The sequence below is a fragment of the Carya illinoinensis genome, chromosome 3 (genome assembly GCF_018687715.1).
Source record: "Carya illinoinensis cultivar Pawnee chromosome 3, C.illinoinensisPawnee_v1, whole genome shotgun sequence".
In the NCBI taxonomy this organism is placed as follows: Eukaryota; Viridiplantae; Streptophyta; class Magnoliopsida; order Fagales; family Juglandaceae; genus Carya; species Carya illinoinensis.
The window spans coordinates 3,700,854-3,721,877 of NC_056754.1; the positions used below are offsets into that span (position 1 = coordinate 3,700,854).

Genomic DNA, 21,024 nt, shown 5'->3' on the forward strand with positions numbered 1-21,024 from the left:
AAATGACCATATCTGAAAATATTAAAAATTCACTCCCTAGTGTTGAGGATGCCCAAAGTTTTTTGAAAAATACTGAAGAGAGATTTAAGTCTGCAGATAAGTCTTTAGCAGGAACACTGATGGCTAGACTTACCACCATGAAATATGATGGAGCCAAAGGAATGCAAGAGCATATCCTTGAAATGACAAATATTGCCGCCAGATTACAAACCCTGGGAATGAAAGTAGAGGAGTCCTTTATTGTTCAGTTTGTTCTGAACTCATTGTCACCTCAGTATGGTCCATTCCAGATGCATTATAATTCTATTAAGAATAAATGGAATGTGAATGAGCTGGCAAGTATGATAGTTCAGGAGGAAGTAAGACTGAAACAACAAGGGCATTATTCTGCTAATTTTGTGACCAAAGAAGCTGGAAAGAAAAAGCATCATTATAGTAAAAAGAAACAAATTGGACCACCAAGAGGAAAGGAGCCTGGAAATGTTAATCAGGTTCAACATAGTAGTACCAAATGCTACTGGTGTGGGAAAAATGGACACATGAAATCTGAGTGTCAGAAACGTAAGGCTTGGTTTGAAAAGAAGGGTAAGCCTCTTGCCCTTGTATGTTTTAAATCAAACCTTGTAAATGTTCCTACTAATTCTTGGTGGTTAGATTCAGGTGCTAATGTTCATGTTTCTATAACCATGCAGGGATACCTTACAAGCCAAACACCAAGCCCCAGTGAGCGATTCATTTTTATGGGAAATGAGAATAAGGCTGAAGTTTTGGCCATAGGGACTTTTCGTTTAGTTTTGAGTACTGGTCATTGTTTAGACCTTCATAACACAATTTTTGTGCCTTCTGTGAGGCGTAATTTAATTTCCCTTTCTAGACTGGACTCTGATGGTTATTCATTTTCATTTCACGACGGTAGTTTCAATTTGTTCAGAAACTCTTCATCTATTGGTTCTGGGTTTCTTTCCGATGGTCTTTATCGACTTTGTCTCGATAATACATTTATTCATAATACCTATACTCATAACCATGAAATGTGTATTGGAATTAAAAGAAACATGATGAATGAACATTCTTATGACTTGTGGCATAAGAGATTGGGGCACATCTCCAAAGAAAGGTTAAAGAGATTAGTAAAAGAAGGGATACTTCCGCATTTAGATTTTACTAATCTTGAAGTATGTGTGGATTGCATTAAAGGAAAGCAAACCAAACATACTAAGAAAGGTGCCACAAGAAGTAAAGAGCTTCTTGAAATAATTCACACAGATATATGTGGACCATTCTCTACTGAATGTTTTGGTGGAGAAAATTATTTTATCACCTTTATAGATGATTTTTCACGGTTTGGATATATCTATCTGCTACATGAGAAATCTCAAGCTATTTCAGTATTTGAGGTATTTCTCATGGAGGTGGAAAAGCAGTTAGATAGAAAGGTGAAAATCATCAGATCGGATCGAGGTGGAGAATACTATGGAAAGTATGACGAATCGGGTTGTAACCCTGGCCCATTCGCCAAACTTCTTGAACAACGTGGCATTGTTGCACAGTACACGATGCCAGGGACGCCACAGCAGAACGGTGTTGCTGAAAGGCGTAATCGTACTTTATTGGATATGGTCAGAAGTATGGTAAGTAATTCTACCTTACCCAAATCATTGTGGGGTGAAGCCATTAAGACGACAACTTATATCTTAAATCGGGTTCCTAGTAAGTCAGTTCCAAAAACTCCTTTCGAGCTATGGACTGGTAGGACACCAAGTTTAAGACACATGCATGTTTGGGGTTGCCCAGCAGAAGCGAGACTTTACAACCCACATGAAAAGAAATTGGATCCTAGAACAGTAAGTGGGTACTTTATTGGCTACCCAGAGAGATCCAAATGGTATAGGTTTTACTGTCCTAATCGCAGTCCGAGAATAGTGGAAACAGGAAATGCCAAATTCATTGAACTTGGCGAAATTAGTGGAAAAATAGAACCTAGAGATGTGATCATTGAGGAAGTACGAGTAGATGTTCCCATACCTACATCCTCAGAAAAGATAATAGTTCCTCTAATTGATCATCACAGTGATACATTGGAACAAGAAAATGATCACCCATCTCAAAATGATAATATCACTGATGAACCAAGTTTGGAGTTACCAGAACAGATAGTCTTACGCAGATCTCAGAGAGATCGGAGACCTGCTATTTCAGCAGACTATGTGGTATATCTCCAAGAATCTGAATTTGACATTGGGACAAGTGAAGATCCACTAACATTTTCACAAGCTATAGAGAGATGTAATTCTAGTAAATGGATCGATGCCATGAAAGAAGAGTTGAAATCCATGGATCAAAATCAAGTTTGGGATCTCGTTGAGTTGCCTAAAGGGTGTAAAAGAGTCGGGTGTAAATGGGTCTTTAAGACCAAACGCGACTCTAAAGGCAACGTCGAACGACATAAGGCCAGACTTGTTGCTAAGGGTTTCACCCAAAAAGAAGGCATTGATTACAAAGAGACCTTTTCTCCAGCATCTAAAAATGACTCTTTCAGAATCATTATGGCATTGGTGGCTCATTTTGATTTAGAGTTACACCAGATGGATGTGAAAACAGCTTTTCTAAATGGAAGTTTGGATGAAGTGGTCTACATAGAGCAGCCAGAGGGCTACTCAGAAAAGGGCAAAGATCACCTAGTATGTAGGCTTAAGAAATCAATATACGGGCTTAAGCAAGCTTCCCGACAATGGTACTTAAAGTTCAATGATACCATTACTGCCTTTGGATTTAAAGAAAACATCGTTGATCGATGTATATACCTAAAGGTCAGTGGGAGCAAGTTTATATTTTTGATCCTGTATGTTGATGATATCTTGTTGGCTAGTAGTGATCTTGGCTTACTTTATGAAACCAAGGGTTTTCTATCTAAGAACTTTGAAATGAAAGATATGAGTGAGGCATCCTTTGTGATCGGAATTGAAATCCTCCAGGATCGAAAACAAGGACTATTGAGATTGTCTCAGAAAAATTACATAGAAAGAGTTCTTGAGAGATTTGGCATGAAAAGTTGTTCATCACTTGATACTCCGATATCAAAAGGTGATAAGTTTAGCCTATCACAATGTCCTAAAACTGAGTGGGATCGTAAAGAGATGGCAAAAATCCCCTATGCTTCGGTTGTGGGAAGCTTGATATATGCACAGATTTGCACGAGGCCAGACATTAGTTTTGCAGTTGGCATGCTTAGGCATTACCAGAGTAACCCAGGGATGTCTCATTGGAAAGCAGCAAAGAGGGTATTGCGATATCTGCAAGGAACTAAGGATTACCAGCTTACCTTTAGGAGAACTGACAACTTAGAGGTAACTGGATACTCAGACTCTGATTTTGCCGGTTGTTCTGATAGTAGGAAATCTACTTCTGGATATGTTTTCCTACTAGCCGGTGGAGCGATCTCATGGAAAAGTATGAAGCAAACTATCACTGCTTCATCAACAATGGAGGCTGAGTTTGTGGCATGCTTTGAGGCCACAGTGCATGGTTTATGACTGAGGAACTTTATCTCAGGGCTTGGAGTTGTTGACTCTATAGAAAGGCCGCTGAGAATTTATTGTGATTATTCCTCTGCAGTTTTTTTTTTCCAAAAATGATAGGTATTCTAAAGGTGCTAAACACATGGAGCTCAAATACCTAAGTGTCAAGGAGGAAGTACAGAAACAGACAGTGTCCATAGAACATATTAGTACTACGCTTATGATAGCAGACCCATTAACAAAGGGTCTAGTAGCGAAGCAGTTTAAAGAACATGTTGACAGAATGGGTCTTATGATGTAAACATGTTATTGAGCTCGTAGATGTTTTATTTTATTTTGGACACTTAATGATATCTATTATGGTTGTTTTGTTTCTGTTTTTCTTGTCTTTCCATTTCTTTGTACATTGAATGGTTTGGAAGAATGATGACAAGATAATGTCTGCAACATACATGAATTGGAACCCAAGGCATTACGATATTAGCCTTAATTATCCCAATTAAAGATCATGGAAAATTAGTTGCTGGTGTTGTGGTACATGGAAGGGAATTTGTTGATTATATAACAAAGGACCGCCATGACTCGCATCAGTAGTTGATTTAACATTGATATTATAGAACTCATGTAACATACTTTGAGCTATGAAAGTTTCAGGAAATGAATTTGCGCAGTATGGTTAATTTACTGTAATAAACCCATGAACGGAAAATATTATTTTATGGACGTATGGGCCAAGTGGGAGAATGTAAGAGTTTTATTTAAACTCTATGTCCCACACACCCATCTTAATAGAATTTGAAATAGCTCAAATCTATCAGATTAAAGATGAGTGATAATGAGATAAGAAAAATATTAAGAGATAAGATTAAAAATCTATCTCTAATTATAGTCAAATACAAACTCTTAGATTTCTTGATGGTCAGAAATCTATAAATAGCACTGAGGGATTAAAGGGTTCTCACCTACAACATTAGAATGCCTTTTGTCATCGTGAGACACTTGTAAGGCGAAATTGTTAGGGTGATCCTTCTCTCATAGCCAGATATAATTCTTTATCAAACTAATAGAGAAAGGTACGCATTTATTTATTATTGTTTATTATTGTAGATCATATGAAATCGAAGATCCGTTTATTAATGTTCATGTTAAAAATGTTTAACATCTTTTTCCCAATCTTACAGGTCATGCAGAGTATCAAGGTTCTCAGAAATCTAAAGATGTAAATTTTCCCTATCTCCATTTAATGAGTATTGGAAGCCCCTTGGAACTGTTACTTCATCATGCTTGAGAGATGGCTCCACAAAATATTTTGATTTTGCTGTTATTGGCAGTGGAATTGCTGGCCTTCGCTATGCTCTTGAAGTTGCAAAACATGGATCTGTCGCTGTGAGTACCAAGGCTGAGCCTCATGAGTGCAACACTAATTATGCTCAAGGGGGTGTTAGTGCCGTGCTTTGCCCTTCAGATTCCGTGGAGAGTCACATGCATGACACGATTGTAGCAGGGGCTTATCTATGTGACGAAGAGACTGTCAGAGTTAGTCAAATCTACTAATTTGAGACCACATCATTCATTTATGATGAGTGTTAATCACCACTGCCTCTTGCAGAAAGGTCGAGCCTTTTCTCTAAGCTTGGTTATGTCATCCAGGTTGCCTGTACAGAAGGACCTGATAGAGTCAAGAGAATTGATTGCAATGGGTGCCTCATTTGATCATGGGGAAGATGGAAACTTGCATCTAGCAAGAGAAGGGGGGCACTCTCATCACCGAATCGTTCATGCTGCTGATATGACTGGAAGGGAGATTGAGCGGGCTCTATTAAAAGCAATTGTCGATGATGCAAATATTTGTGTGTTCCAACACCATTTTGCAATAGATTTGCTAACTTGTCAGGTCACTTTTCAACAATTTATTTGGACAAATTTTGTTTTACGTTGTGCTTTATGCTCTCCTATATGCTACCCTTTTGGAAAATGATTTTAGGAAAGCAAATATAAGCGTCTCTTAGATGTGGGATTAAGACACTGTTTCAGTGTTGAACATTCTGTGTCGCCTTCTTATTTCATTACAAATTGAGTAAGACTACGCATCCGCAACTGTACAGCTGCACACTCTGCACACCATACGTGACGTCATTTTTAATTTTTTTTTTTTTAAATTCCAAACGTGCGTTTTAGAAATGTAAAAACCTCATATTTCGGTTGGCTGAAATGAAATAGAAAATTTTGAATTCCTCCCGCGAAACCCCTCCTCCCTCGGCCCGGCGTCACCTTCCTCCGCCCAGCGCCACCGGCGACGCCGTCTCTCTCCCCAGCGACACCGAGCGACGCTAATTCATACAAGAAAGAGGCGCCACTGCCTGGAAATCATTGAACGGAGCAAACAGTTGGAGTGCAAAGACCCCCGTCCCTCGCCGCCGTCGTTGATCATACGGAGGTAAAACATTTTCAGACCAATGAACTTCCATATGGTTACATTCATTTTGTGTACTGGGAGAGGTGAGTTTTGGGTTTTGTCAGATGGATATTTTGGATTAGGGCATAGAAAAAAAAATCAGTTTTTGCACCTCTGGTTTTGACCTTTGTTTTCAATTATTTGGTTTCACATTTTTCCCAGGTGAAGTTTGTGACAATGATCGAACTGAACTTCATGGACGAGATAGACGGCAGCTTCTTCAACCACATCGAGGACCTTGTAGATTTCCCGGTCGAGGACATCGACATCGACGCAGAGACCGGGCTGGGCAGCGCAGACGGAAAATATTTCCCCAGCCTTTGGCAGACCGAGTCAGGGTCATTGCCTGGCTCCGACGCTGTCTTCTCCGCCAACAGTGCCTAGGACCTATCCGCCGAACTCTCCGTTCCGGTGAGTATCTCGGGCTCGTGCACACACATACGACAGCATTTTGGAGGAGCTCTGTGGCTCACGGTGAGGAGAAAAATCCTCTGTTTCAGAGAGCAAAAACAGAGCACTCCCTCCAGTGGTTTTCCGAGGCTGGCACGGTGGTTCGCTTGGTCTTTTGCGGCGTGCTTGGCTACCGTTGATGGTGACCAGATGCGGTGCTATGGTTGCACTTGCTGAACTTCATATATGGCGGCCCAAAGCCACAACTTGCTGCTTTGCTGTGATCCCGAAAGAAAGGTGGCGTGCAGTGGGTCTTTGGGCCTCGATGAGTGGGGGTTGCTATTTCCGGCAAAACCCCTCTTCCGTCGCACTGAAATAAACCACTCAGCGTTAAAGTATGATTTTTGAGAAGCTGTTCTTACTCTCTCTTCAAAAAAAATTTTCGAGTTTTAGAAATCTACAAATATAAGAAAAAAATAACACCAAACCAACTGGGCTGAGAGTGGGACGAAACGATGAGAGCGCATGAAACGGTGAGGCTCGAGATCTGTTGGCGATAAGGAGCAAACGGGTTGGGGGAGGCTCAAGCTTTGTCCAGCGATTTCAAAACAGGTTAGCGAAATGAAAATGACAGGAACGTGCAGCTGGGCAGCTAGGGACTATTTCGTCATTTGCAATGTGACACGTAAGGTGTGTTTCGGGGGTTCTCAAACAGAGGCTGCTCCCAATATTTATTCTTACAAATTATCCGTATAATTGGTGACGTGGAATATGTCCTTAACAGAATCATTCTATTGGGATCCATAGACGAACTTTGATTGGTTTAAAAACGTATTCTGTAACATAACACAAAAAGATGCATGTCTCTCGTATAGTGAGCCCATTAGTAATAAAATTAGGCCAAGCCTAGTCTTATCTGTTCTTATACGGAATGTTAAGAGTAGGCTTGTGGAGTGAACACTCACAAGCCTACTCTAAGTATGCTTCTCCGGAAAGAAACTTCTAATTTTATAAAATCCATATTTTAAGGTCTATTTAATTATACAGATGAGATAAAATGATATGAGATATTTTAAATAATAATAAATAAAAAATTATTATTATATAATTTTATAATATTAATTTTATATTAAAATTTGAAAAAATAAAATTATTTATTATATTTTATATGAAAAATTAAAAAAATTATAATAATAAGTTGAGATGAGATGAGTTTTTTAATTTTATATAACCAATCCGGACCCTAGAGTTTCATATTGTAAGAAAATCCAATCAGGTTTTGTTAATGTAAAATTCAAAAGAGGCTCGTGCAACAAGTCATAAGATTTTAATACGAGAGAAATAAACTTATAACAATAATAAAATAAAAACATTGTTATTTCTAATTATTTAATACCAATAGAAAAGAATAATAAAAAGATAATAAATAATATATTTTTATTCAATATTTTCATAATTTTGTGACGGTGATAAATTTATAAATTAGAATAATTTAATATATAAAACTTACTATCCCTACAAATAAATTTAATAAAAATAATTTAATGCATGAATTTATTTCTACGAAATATTCTCATCACTAAAGAATTTATCAAGATATCCTAAAATTCGGTTAAAAGCACTTTGAATCCGAAAAGTTGAAACAGTCGCGAAGCTCGGGAGAGATGTGGTGGAGAGACTTTATAGCTTTCGGTTCCCGCAACTTTCTTCTTCTTCAGACTTCACTCTTTTTCCATTTCGACTTTCAGGGTCGATTAGGAAACCCTAGCCATTTTCACTGTCATAGAATTTGAAAGAGAGAGAGATGGGGAACTGGGTGCACAAAGAGCCACCACCGCCAATGGTGCTGGTCCCACCTCTCTTCGATTTTCCTCCTCTTGCTGCCCGTACCAGGTTAATCCTAACTCACTCCGATTACCAGTCACAATCATAAAAGGATGTAGCAGTTTTTATTTACGCTTTTCTTTTCTAGTTTATTAATTTGGCCAGTTCAATTCCGCGCGTAAAGTTTAAGCTGACAAAAATTTTTCTGAATTTGATCTCATCTTATTCCAAAAAATAATTCAAATATAAATTTTCAAATTAATCATTAAACTTTTTCAAACTTTTAAATAAAAAATAAAATATTATTCTAATTTTTTCAAATTGTTAATAAAAATAATATTTTTCACTTTTTTTCTTCATTTTATAAAATCTAAAAAATAATCAATTCAATCTCTCTTGTTACTATTCACAAACTCTCTTATCACTATTCAAAAATTTTCATCTCATCTTAATCGCTAAACCTCCCCTCTTAATTTTTATAACGTCTGCATCATTTCATTGAAGGTGCAAGAATTTGAACTTTGAAGGACTGAACTGCATGGAATTCTTGGTCATGTTAATGTTAAAAATCCCTTTGAACGATTTGCTTGGCCAAACGGATTGTTGCTCTGCTTAACAGATATGCCTATATACATATGTCTACAGGATTACCTATATAAATAGATAATCCTGGTAATGGTTTTAGAATTTGCAATAGATTTAAATGACACATCTGTGACGCGATGCAGGATGTTGGAGTCATCGTATAACTTGTTGTTTGGGAAGCTTGCATTGAAATGCCTGTTTGAGGACTATTTTGAAGAAGCAAGGCATTTTAGTACAAGAATCATGCTAAAGCCAATTGATGACCCTCACGTGGATTTGATTGCTACAGTATCCATTAATTTTTTTTCCCCATTTTACCAATTTATGTCGTTCTAGTACAAGACAGATAATTTTAATATATTTTTTTAGTTTTGTTTATTTTATTTTGGATGCTTTTGTTGAAATATGAAGTTTGAAAATCAGAACAAGCAGAAATATTCTCTTAACCATTGATCTATTTAGGTTTCATGTCCAGTCGATTATAAGCCCGAGGAGAAGATTGTAGGAAATGCCCTGTTTCGATGGCAAAGGTATAGTAAAATGATTTCTTGTTCATCACGTCTTATCTGTTTGTTGTACATTCTATTCAAATTATGTTATTGAACAATGCTGTTATAATTTGTTCCATAAGCAGTGATCTTGATGATTCTCATACATTCATGGATCTTTTTGTGTCAAACTCTGATCGGTAAGGAGCATTTATCCGAAGTACATATTTTCGTCTTTAAAAGAGGTTACACCTCACCCCCAATCAGTTTTTCCATTATTTATGCCTTTATTTTTTAAACACTGCTGTGCATGCCTTCACTTCAGGATTTTACAAATGAGGTCGAGCGCTTACTACCCTAAATATGGATTGGGAGCATTTGGCATCTTTCCGTTGCTACTGAAGAAAAGGTGGGTTCCTATCAGCAAAACCGTATATATGGTTTCCCCAGTTAGTTGGCACACAAAAGATCAGATGCACTTCATTGACAAAACTACTAATCCTGCAGAGTATCCTCTGAAGATTATGGTGTTTTAGGATTGAGATACGGCTCGGGAAATTTATCATTTGGAGCCACATTTATGCCTTTATCTTGTAAGTGACCTCAAATTTAGGACGGTAAATTTTCATTTTCTGCATATATAATTTATGAGGCATGGTTCCTTAGAATATATTTTATTGTAAACACACACTTAGGTTTCGTTTGGTTACACAGATGAAATGAGATGAGATGAAATTTAAAAGTTGAATAAAATATTGTTAGAATGTAATTTTTTAATATAATTTTATTTTGGAATTTGAAAATTTTAAATTGTTTATTATATTTTGTTTGGGAATCTAGAAAAGTTGTAATGATTAGATAAGATGAGATGAGATAGTTTGTGAAAACAAACCAGGCATCTTATGGATTTCTGCTCAAACTCTTGGCATAACATTTTTCTGTAGTTTTTATTTCTTGTTTAATCTAAGCGATTAAATTTTAGTCAATTGTTGTTAACCATAAACTATATTTGGAACTGTTGATTCAAAGAACTTATGAAGAGGGTTCGATACAATGGATAAGGCGTGACCCCCTGGCTGCTACAGAGGTTTGGAGGACCCTTTTATTCTTTTTTGCACGTCACTTTGCAACAATTTTTTTTTTTTTTTTTAATTTTTATTGGTGTAAGTATGGTTGGGACTTTGTTTTTAGACACCCGAGACCAATAAAAAAATTTATAACAAAACGTTTTGACAGATCTTGAAAGAACACTTATAAAATAAAACATATCTTGAAAGAACCGGACTAAGTAAATAATTCTTCATCACTCCCCCCCCCCCCCCCCCCCTCTCTCTCTCTCTCCCTTTTCCTGCAATGGAATAGAAGAAAATAGAAACTGATATAACACTTGTGCATTTGAAAATTGAAATAAAAACTATTATCCTATTATCTTATCCATGTTTGCTTCATTTAGCTTTCTGCTTTGCAGCTTTTGAATTCTCTTTGATATGCTCACAACTGAGCATGTTGAATACGAGATGAAAACCTCTCTAAATGTACTTTACTCATCATGCTTTGCAGTGAAAGATGAATGCCCAAAAAGTGCTTGGTTGGTAAGCAAGATGGGAAGACTAACTGCTGGGGTACAATATGAGCCAGAGTGTAAGCTTTACTGAATTAAATCACTTTTGGAAAATCTCAATTTCAGTACATTAAACTTTTTATACTAAATCAATAGTTAGGTTTGAGAGGTTTTTTCTTGATAAGCTATCAAAGGAATGTTTTTCACCCGTGAGAATGCTCTGCATAAATGTGTCATTTGACCTATACGTTGAAGATGATTGTTCTGTAGAGTTCATTAGGGATTTTCGAAATTCCTGCTAGCATTTGATGTTGCATGTGTGATATGAGCACTAGATCACGTGTAATTGGAATTGCAGCAAATCTTAACTGATTTATGTTGTTTATTGTTGTTGCTGATGTATTTTTTAGATGGAAGTAAAGATGGTGCAAAATATAAAAACCTAATGAATTGGAGTTGTGCAATTGGCTATGGAGTTGGATCAAGTAGCCCCTTGAGCCCATCTTTCAATTTTGGTCTGGAACTCACCAAAAGTTCTCAGGTTTCTTTAAGTTCCAATCATTTTTGTATTTGCCCCTGAAACTCTCTCTCCACTCTCTCTCTCTCTACTTATTAATTGTTTCATTAGTATTGCAACTAGGTTCAATACATTGGCTAGAAATTACAAAGATAAAGCATTCACAATGGATCTGTAACCCCTATTCAAGCTGCTCAATGGGAACCCTATTTCTTCAACTGCTGGGCCCATTCTATGTGTAATAATAAGTTATAGAACCTGGAGGAAACATGTACCATGCTATCCTATTGGTGGCTATAATAAAAATTTATCTTGATGTATCAATGACAGACTCTATTTATATATTCCACAATGGCACCTTTAATTATTCCGCACTGGAATTACTGCTGCATGAACCTCCTGCGTTGTGCATTTTCAACTCAGTTTCCTTGACGCCTCTCAAACTACATGCTGTGAAGTGCATCTATACGCTATTTCATTTCAAAGATGTGACTTGTAAATTTGTTTCGCATAATTCTTAATTAATTTTGGATATTGATACAACCTGCAGTTCATTGCCTCATTCTATCAACACGTGATTGTCCAAAGACGGGTATGTTCTCCTGCGTTCTTGTTTTCCTTATCCTTTTCTGCACGGCCCTTTTGTTTCCTATGTTTAAATTGATAATCCCATGTTTGAATGTCTCATTGAAACATTTGATGTAAACTGCTGCTCATTGGATTGCCTACTATTGAGCTACATTGTGGTTGTTGTTTATGGTATGGTTGGTAGGTTAGTTTTCATTAAAGTTTGCTGTACAAGGATGCTCTTATAACCAATAACTGCTAGATATGGTTGGTAGCTTGGTGATGCCTGATCGATGCTGTCAACTTTACCAGGCTTACTTACTAAAAAAAAAAAAAACCTTTACCAGGCTCAAACCTGAGTGGAACAGTAATTGCTTCATGTCTCCTATAATTCAGAACAGTGAATTTTTGATCGAAAAGGATTTGAATAGTTGATTGAGCCCTTTGCATGCATGCTGGAAATGGAATAAGATGCTTATTATCTTGAGGAAGTGCTGAAATTGTGTGAATCATATATGGGAACCTTAGTTTTACCATGGAACCTAACCCAACACCATATACTTAAAAATACGAATACAAAGAACTGAGATTATTTTTTTTTCCGCTTGCTATTTTCTTATTCAAAGTTTTAGTTATTTATTATTTTTTGACAAAATCCAACTGTTTCAACTAAACAGGTCAAGAACCCCCTTGAAGAAGATGAAATAGTTGGAATTACAAATTATATTGACTTTGGCTTTGAGTTACAGACAAGGTATTCAGAATAATAGGACTGATTATAATCGGTGTGATGATATCTGATTTTATCGTTATTTTTTTCTTAAGGATTGATGATGCCAAGATATCAAACAATATCCCTGAGTCCACTTTGCAAGTAGCTGCATCTTGGCAAGCCAATAAAAACTTATTGCTGAAGGTAGCATTTCTGATGCCATCTCGTATTCTCGTGCTTTATAACTATGGATTCTATCTGGTTTGAAAAATATCAAATTCATCTTTGCAGGGAAAGGTGGGACCTTTGAGCTCAACAGTATCATTGGCATTCAAGTCATGGTGGAAACCTTCTTTCACTTTCAACATTTCAGGTGCCTATAGTCGATTGATTGTCATGGATTGATACATTTTTTTACAGCTAAAATCAAAAGGGGGAAATATGGAAATTCTCCTAACTACATGCAATTTGTAATGTCCCTTCCCAAACTATCAATTTTGACAATGTATCCCTAGGCTACCAATAAGTTACAGTCTACCCCTTCCATAAAAAAGGGACACAAATCCCCTAGATAGAAATTGAAAAATTCAAAAAAAAAAAAAAACATATATATATAAAACTAAAAATCATTAAAAATAAAATCTTAGAACGTCCACCCAAGTACCAGACCCTGGGCGTTAGGCCCAAGTGTGGCCAGGCGGTTTCTTTTTGAAAAACAATTTCTTAATTTTTATGCAGAGTATTTGTGTCATCTTTTTTTTTTTTTTTTTAAATATATATATATATATATATAAGAGGGGTGGGCGGCTCAAAACCAGTTTTCCAAATCCATTGGCTTATTTGTATAATCATTTAACTCTTGGTTTTACTTTTATTTTTACGTGCTTCTAGCTTGCAGTAGAATTAAGTCTTAGCACTTGTCAAATTGAAAAAAAAAAAAAAAAGGATTAGGCGTGGGTGATGGGATCCTATAACTAACTGTGTCAAACCCATTATCCTGCAGCTACTAGGGATCGCATTGTTGGAAAGACGGCCTATGGATTTGGGATCCGTGTTGAGAATATTAGAGAAGCCAGGTTTGATTATTTTGTTTGCTTTTTACTTCCTTGATCAATTAATGTTATTGCACGAGCTTGTGATCACTGGCTTATGTTTGTGATCATGGATTGTATTTCAGTTTTTGGGAAAGTGTATCTATCTATCTGTCAGTAACGATGTATCATTTACATTGTTTGGCAGTTATCAAAGAGCCGATCCAAATTTCGTAATGCTTACACCAAGCAAGGAGCACCTTGCAGAGGGTATCGTTTGGAAAAGTGGGAAGCGACCTATGCTCCAATCAGACGTTAATGCGGGAAATTTTGATGGCTTGCCACGGGAATTGAGGCCTTTTGAGAAAATTTTGTAATTGCTTTCTTTGAAGTTTTTAGGGAATTGTATAAGCGGATGGATGGTCGAAGCGGTTTCCTATAAATTATAGGCCTTGGATTCATCGATGTTGGTGAAAATGAAGAATTGGGGTAGGCAGTTATACGATTAGATTATGAATAATATTATATATAATTACTTTTGTATATTCTCTATGCATTCTACTAATATGATTGACTGTATTATTTTTTTTTAATACACAATCAATCATATCAGTAGAGTGGACAAAAAAATATGTAAAAATGACCACACATAAATTTTTTATTAGATTATCTATGGGGAGGGAGGGAGGGAGGCCACTCTCCATTCCGAGGCCCCCATTTTTTTGTCCCCAAATTACTACCATGGTTTGGGCACCATATCTATTTTTCATCCAAAACTAAATAAACTTTTAAAAAAAATTAGAAAAAATATTTGTTGGAGGAAATGAGAAAAAAGGTCTAGAGTTAAGAAATAAGAAAATTTCTATTAATCATCTCCAAACACTATATATATATTTTTTTATTATTTTTTTTTCTTACCAAATGTGTGGTAGAGATAATGAGTAGAAAAATTTAATTAGTTTAAAAGAAATAAAATAAAAAAATAAAAATAAGTAAGAAATGTGACGTGTGGAGATGGTAAGTAAAAAATTTAAGAAATAATTATCGATAAATGAATGCAGGAGGACTAATAAAGATCAAACTAAAGACAGACCTATCCTGGACGTCTAAATAAGAAAGTAAGAGTTTTATGAATTGATAAATGATAATTGAAGTCTTCTTGAAAGTATGTATTGGGGCTTTGTGGGTAAACTCTTCTCGGGTCTAAAGTTTAAATTTTATTGGGTGAAATAAATTTTTATAGACCATTAGATTGAGAGTTTTTATTGAATCACATCAGGTGTATTTGTAAGAAACTTTTTGTTAAAGGGCTATACACTCTTGAGATTAGTATAGACGTTGTTCCTGGTTATCCGGTCTTAATTAAAAAAAAAAGTATATATTTTTTTGAAAAATAGGTAAATCTAAAATTTATATAAAAAAGTACTTTTTAATAATAAATTTTATTTTTTTTTAAAATGGGTTAGAGAAATTTGAATATTCTAAAAATGTATCTGACATTATATTTTTTGCAAACTTTTATCGAAAAAATGGAAAGAAAACGGTTGCCCAGATAAGGAATCAGCCCAAATAAATTTTGTTGAGTTGGAAAGTAGAAAATAAATATTAAAGCGAACACAAATTATATGCCAATGACGATCACACAAACGTGTACGATACAGGCAGGCTCAGAGTCAGGACTCAAAAAGAGTCGAGACTCCATCCTCTCACCGCGGCTGTCCATTAAACGACAACGTAGCTGGACATGGCTGCTTATGCTTCGCTCCTTTCCTCTTTCCACTCTTCTTGTCCACCCTTTTCCTCTCCACTTTCTCGCTCCCCATCCAGAAGATTAGTTTCCTTTCCCTCCGAGACCCTCTCTTCCACTCCCCCTATCCTCTCCTTCCTCCACCACCGACGCCGCAATTACTTTTTTATCCAAAACAGTAACAATAGCAGTGGCAGTTACGCCGCCACCAAACCATCATGCCTCCCCAAGCTCGCACTTTCCAAACTCCCCTTCTCCTCGGCTCTAGATTCACTCCTAGTTCTCTGTGCTTCGCTGGCCTTGTCTTTCTCTCTCTTTCTAGCCGATGTCGATTCCGCTTCGGCATTCGTGGTCAGCACGCCTAGAAAATTGCAGTCCGATGAGCTCGCTACGGTTCGCCTTTTCCAGGAGAATACGCCCTCCGTGGTTTACATCACCAATCTCGCTGTCAGGTATTCTATCTTGCTCCTAAAATTTGTGTCGAAGTTCGGGTTATTGATTCTGCTTCCTTGGCACTGTATACTCTGGGGTGTGTTTGTTTGATCGGTGTGGGACTTTGGTGGTGTGACTTTTAGGCAGGACGCCTTTACGTTGGACGTGTTGGAGGTGCCGCAAGGCTCGGGGTCAGGCTTCGTGTGGGATACAAACGGTCACGTTGTCACCAATTATCATGTGATTCGTGGCGCTTCTGATCTCAAGTTAGATTTGCTTCAGTTCATTCGATGTTTAAGCTTTTTTTGTGCTTAATTTGTTTTTGCTTGTATGTTTATGCTTTGGATTGACAAAGTGTTCTGCTTTAGAATTGACAAAGTGTTATATGAATACTTTTAGAACTGTTCGGTTCATATAAGAAACTGTTGTGTTTCTCGAGGTCGATCTAGGCTAAAGACGGTAAAGGATACAAAAAGAAGGTTCTTTTGTGGGCTTGGAAACATCTCAATCTGGGTTTGCATCAAGAAACTGTATATTGCCTAGAGTTTGAATTCCGTTATGTTTTCCGGAGTTGTACCTGTATGATGGCCCATCAAAGCGAACAAAGTTGCACAGGGAAGAAGTTGCATGGATAAACTTTGTTTTAGATGTTAGATCACGCATTCACAGACAGCTAACGTAATCCTTCCAGGCTATGGGATGGATTGTGTACTCATACCGTTGCTTATAAATTGGCATCTCTTAAAATAAGGGATGGTTATGTTAAATTTGGGGCCTGTATCTGAATCCCTTTAGTCAGCCTTGCAAACTTTCTCAAAATTTTCTTATGGAGATCATGGAACAATTTGCATTTAAGACTGGTTGGCATCTTCAATTGATGGTGGTTTTACTTGTCCTAGATTGATACCTTCTTCTTTGTACATTTAGTTCTTTGCTTGCTATTGAGCACGTGATCCTTTGTGGTTAGAATTGTGGACTATAATAGATGTGTGATGGTAGATCTTGTATTAAGAAATTTCGAAGTGTCATATGAGTTTGACACATTAAAGCTCCATACCGTTCACATTTAAAATGGTGGTAATTATGTACAGGGTGACTCTCGCTGACCAAACAGCTTATGACGCAAAAGTTGTTGGGTTTGACCAAGATAAGGATGTTGCTGTCTTGCGTGTTGATGCGCCTAAAGACAAACTGAGACCTATACCTATTGGGATCTCTGCGGACCTACTGGTTGGTCAAAAGGTCTATGCTATTGGAAACCCTGTGAGTTTTTCTTTTTACTCTGTTGCAAAACAGGTGCTTTGGGCTTTTATATCACTACAGCTTAAAAGATTATTGTTTTCCAGTATTTGAAGGATTACATACAATAATTCATTTTCAACGAGCTAGGGAATACTTAAATTCCCACGTACTTGGGCCATGCCTATTTCTCATCAATAAAAATTTTATTTACTGATAAGGAAATCATATTCAGAATAGCATGAATTATTTCTTTTGCTATTTTCATTCCATTTGTGTGAATATCAGGCATGGGATAATTTTTGTTTGCTTTTCATCTCACCTGTCCAAAAAAGGTGCATAGAAATCCGTCTTTGGCATATCAGAATTAGAGCCTAGCTTTCGATTGGTTGGTGGCTTGAGTTTGTTACCTGGGGGCTGTAGTTTTCTTCAACAGAAGAACATTTAATAAAGACTTTGATTATCATTTAGTATGAAGGTTACTAGTTCCAGTTCATTATATGTCCAAACAATTGAATCATCTGTTTTAATGGTCCTTTTTTTTGCAGTTTGGACTTGACCATACTCTTACAACTGGTGTTATCAGGTAGAAAGCCCATTGGAGTTCGTTTTTTCATTCTATTGTACGTGATAAACAATATTGAGTTTTTTCTCTGAAATGTCCTATTTTTTTTAATCTCATGTATCATTTGTATGTAATCAAAGTTACCTTGATGCTGGTGGAATTGGCTATGATACTTTGGCTGTTTCACATTTTGTGAAGCCTCGTAGAGAAAAATATATTACAAATGTTCATTTCTAAATATCTGCAGTCTAATGGAGAGAGAAAGATGCACATGAACAATTTCAAGCGTGTCTGTGGCTCTCTGTTTAACATATTAGAAACCAATGAATAAGCCAATAGCCCTCATATTGGTCCTGTATTGATATTACATGCCGATGTCCCCTCATGTAGACGTTTCTTCTCATGTTACTTGTAAATTAAGCATGACATATATATAAAAATACATGTTTTCTAATGTATTCTTTATGCTCTCTTTATAGTGGGCTTCGTAGAGAAATCAGTTCTGCTGCCACTGGCCGACCCATTCAGGATGTTATCCAGACAGATGCTGCCATTAATCCTGGTAATAGTGGAGGGCCTCTATTAGATAGTTCTGGAAACCTTATTGGGATAAATACAGCTATATACTCTCCATCTGGTGCGTCCTCTGGAGTTGGATTTTCAATTCCCGTTGACACTGTGAGTTTTTATTTTGACTTTGTTTTTGTTTTTATTTTTGTTATTTATGAGAGAAACTAGGTATAGGCATCATGTAAGATCTAATTGAGACTCATAAGCTCCTTGTTTTAATGTTGTAGACTAAGTCACTAGTGTGATTTTTACATATCCAGGTAGGTGGCATTGTTGACCAGCTGGTGAGATTTGGAAAGGTCACAAGACCAATTTTAGGGATTAAGTTTGCACCTGATCAATCTGTGGAGCAGTTGGGATTAAGTGGGGTGCTTGTTTTAGATGCTCCCATGAATGGTCCAGCTGGTAAAGCGGTGGGTTTTATATCTTTAAGCTTTATCTTACTTTGAAATGCGGAATGCTCATTTTTCTTTAGAAGTTGCTTGTGTTATTGAAATATGTTTGTTGGTTGTTAGGTGAAATGCTATGCTTATTTCTTGTTATACCGACCTAAACTTCTTAAGGTTGAAGGTGGTGTTCATCCATTTAATCAGAGTTGATCGATCTTGCAGGGCCTGCAACCAACTAAACGTGATCCCTATGGTAGACTCATTTTGGGTGACATCATTACATCTGTGAATGGTAAAAAGGTCACCAATGGCAGTGATTTGTACAGAATTCTTGACCAGTGTAAAGTGGGTGATGCGGTATGGCGTTTTCATTTTAATGTTCTTATGCTCTCTCTCTCTCTCTGGGTGGTGGGTGGGAGGGATGGTGTGAGGGAGAGACATTTTTCCTGAATGAAAATCATTTACTCTGATGACAATGTGTCATAGAATTTAGAACCTAATATGTTAATTGCAAGTAGCGAGTGGAAAGCATCATGTATTCACATCAATGTCCATGTATCTTAAAGTACAGCTGAGTTGTGGTAGCCTCCCACCCCCTAGGGATATTATATCAAGAGCGGGATGAATAATTCCATATCATCATGGCTGAGTAATGCATATGAGATAAAGTTATACAAATGAAATGAGATGAAATGGGATAAAAGTGAAAAGTTAAATAAAATATTGTTAAAATATTATTTTTTAATATTATTTTTGTTTTGGCATTGAAAAAGTTGAATTGTTTATTATATTTTGTGTGTGAGAGTTTGGAAAAGTTGTAATGATTATATGATTCTCATCTCATCTTGGTAACCAAACTAGGCCTTAATAGAATTGCTTGAAGACATTTAAGGATGTTTAGTTAGAAAACTCTGGATCTGAAGCCGATTTGATGATTAGTTTTTAAAAATGCATATTTTAATTATTTTGGCATTCAGGTGACTGTGGAGGTATTGCGTGGTGATCACAAGGAGAAGATTCCTGTAATACTTGAGCCAAAGCCTGATGAGTCATGATATACCTAGTCGTCTGGCATGTATAATTTTAGGTACATATATATTGTTTTTGTGCATTAATTGGATCGTGCCAAGGGGTACTGATGTACGTATGTATTTCAACTGCTGTACGACATCTGGTAGTAAAGTTTTCTTATTGCTGAGGGTAAAACTGTGCACAGTAATCTCTTTAGTGGGTATCAATGGAAAGCTAAGGGAAAGAGCTAAAAGTGGTTGTAGTAAGAGCCACACCTATCTGGTCCTGCACTGACTGAACTGCCCAATCTTATGAGTGCTGCAAGCAGTAACCCACCTTGATTAGGCTTGAGTTGTTCCCAATATATTAGTTTCTGTAGGGCAGTAATTTTGGCCCCTGTAGTCAGCGAAGTTGTGAAGTCTTCTCAAATGAAGAACGGCCATTGATTATACCAAAGAAAGAAATGCATGAATATATAAGACCCAATCTCCGATAGGTGCACGCACGAAATAAAAGCAATTGGAAAGCAGGGTTTGAGGAGCTTGGAGGCAACAAAGGAACGAATTTCAGGATAATTCTGAATTTTAGTCATGCGTCGTGATAACCCAGTAACTTCAAATTTGGTGTAATGGAAAACTAAATCCACTTTTGAGAAGTTGATCTTTGCTAACCCAAAATTTTGCAGTCCCTTTTAAGGCTCTCTTTTGTTGTATGTAGGTTGCAAAATTTCTACAAGAGATTACACCCAAATGAGGATTTGAAATTGAAGATGAGATCGGGCTGGAGGAACTAATCAATGCAGGTATCCTTTTGTCATTACCGATTGTTATGAAGTTTGAATAATGGATGTGTTAATGTCTTGTCAAGATGTGGGCCAACTCTGCATTGAAATTTATCCAAAGTCAGCATTGTTTGCCATTCTTTTTCATAATTTTATTGGGGATGGAGAACCACTTCAATTTCTACAATCATCCCAACACAGTTGAAACGTAACGGTATGAAAGTTTAAACTGGAAATGAGCCGGAGGTCCGGTTTTGGATTAGTTTGGTCTGGGACTGGTTCATGATTCTACAAACCGGATAGAATTGGTCCAGTTTCGGTTCCAGTTCTAAGATTTTCGGGACCGGACCGGTTCGTGTTTATATATATAATTAATTTTTAATATTAATAAATATTATATATAAAATAATTATATATTATACTTTATAACATAAAATTATAATATTAAACATAAACATTTGTTTGGTCATATTCTATTAATATAAAATATATATTAATTACATTTTAGGCCTAATAAATTTTCAACTTATTCATTTGAATCATTTTGATAAATACATAATACAGTAGTAATAATAATATATACTGGTATGGTAATTACATTTCGTTTTAATTAATTGGTATACATTAGTATACTAATGTATA

General features: G+C 36.5%; 2 protein-coding genes across 3 annotated transcripts; both read left to right on the forward strand.

Moving 5' to 3' along the window:
* The first annotated feature begins 7,945 nt into the window (after positions 1 to 7,945).
* On the forward strand, positions 7,946 to 14,193 carry LOC122302587. Its single transcript, XM_043113907.1, has 14 exons — positions 7,946 to 8,256; positions 8,916 to 9,060; positions 9,235 to 9,302; positions 9,407 to 9,460; positions 9,586 to 9,669; positions 9,768 to 9,853; positions 10,821 to 10,901; positions 11,232 to 11,362; positions 11,889 to 11,930; positions 12,583 to 12,659; positions 12,731 to 12,821; positions 12,909 to 12,990; positions 13,621 to 13,693; positions 13,857 to 14,193. Exons 1-14 carry the CDS (start codon positions 8,168 to 8,170, stop codon positions 14,023 to 14,025), a joined length of 1,272 nt encoding a protein of 423 aa, XP_042969841.1. The 5' UTR covers positions 7,946 to 8,167; the 3' UTR covers positions 14,026 to 14,193.
* A 1,081-nt stretch (positions 14,194 to 15,274) lies between these two features.
* Positions 15,275 to 20,519, forward strand: LOC122302585 (protease Do-like 1, chloroplastic). 2 transcript variants are annotated; one of them, XM_043113906.1, is made up of 9 exons: positions 15,275 to 15,847; positions 15,971 to 16,093; positions 16,919 to 17,090; positions 17,615 to 17,652; positions 18,111 to 18,309; positions 18,462 to 18,614; positions 18,813 to 18,947; positions 19,568 to 19,677; positions 20,319 to 20,519. In XM_043113906.1, exons 1-8 carry the CDS (start codon positions 15,393 to 15,395, stop codon positions 19,643 to 19,645), a joined length of 1,353 nt encoding a protein of 450 aa, XP_042969840.1. In that variant the 5' UTR covers positions 15,275 to 15,392; the 3' UTR covers positions 19,646 to 19,677; positions 20,319 to 20,519. The 2 variants fall into 2 exon arrangements, with proteins under 2 accessions (XP_042969840.1, XP_042969839.1); XM_043113905.1 differs by lacking the exon at positions 20,319 to 20,519 and having other exon boundaries at positions 19,568 to 19,796.
* Positions 20,520 to 21,024: the final 505 nt, after the last annotated feature.

Bases quoted from the DNA above. Each gene is read 5' to 3' on its own strand.
- LOC122302585 (XM_043113906.1), top strand. From the start codon at position 15,393: ATGGCTGCTTATGCTTCGCTCCTTTCCTCTTTCCACTCTTCTTGTCCA. The intron at 15,848-15,970 runs GTATTCTATCTT...TGTGACTTTTAG, and splicing joins ATCACCAATCTCGCTGTCAG to GCAGGACGCCTTTACGTTGG. The intron at 18,310-18,461 runs GTGAGTTTTTAT...TTACATATCCAG, and splicing joins TTTCAATTCCCGTTGACACT to GTAGGTGGCATTGTTGACCA.
- LOC122302587 (XM_043113907.1), top strand. From the start codon at position 8,168: ATGGGGAACTGGGTGCACAAAGAGCCACCACCGCCAATGGTGCTGGTC. The intron at 9,854-10,820 runs GTAAGTGACCTC...CATGCTTTGCAG, and splicing joins CACATTTATGCCTTTATCTT to TGAAAGATGAATGCCCAAAA. The intron at 12,822-12,908 runs GTAGCATTTCTG...TCATCTTTGCAG, and splicing joins ATAAAAACTTATTGCTGAAG to GGAAAGGTGGGACCTTTGAG.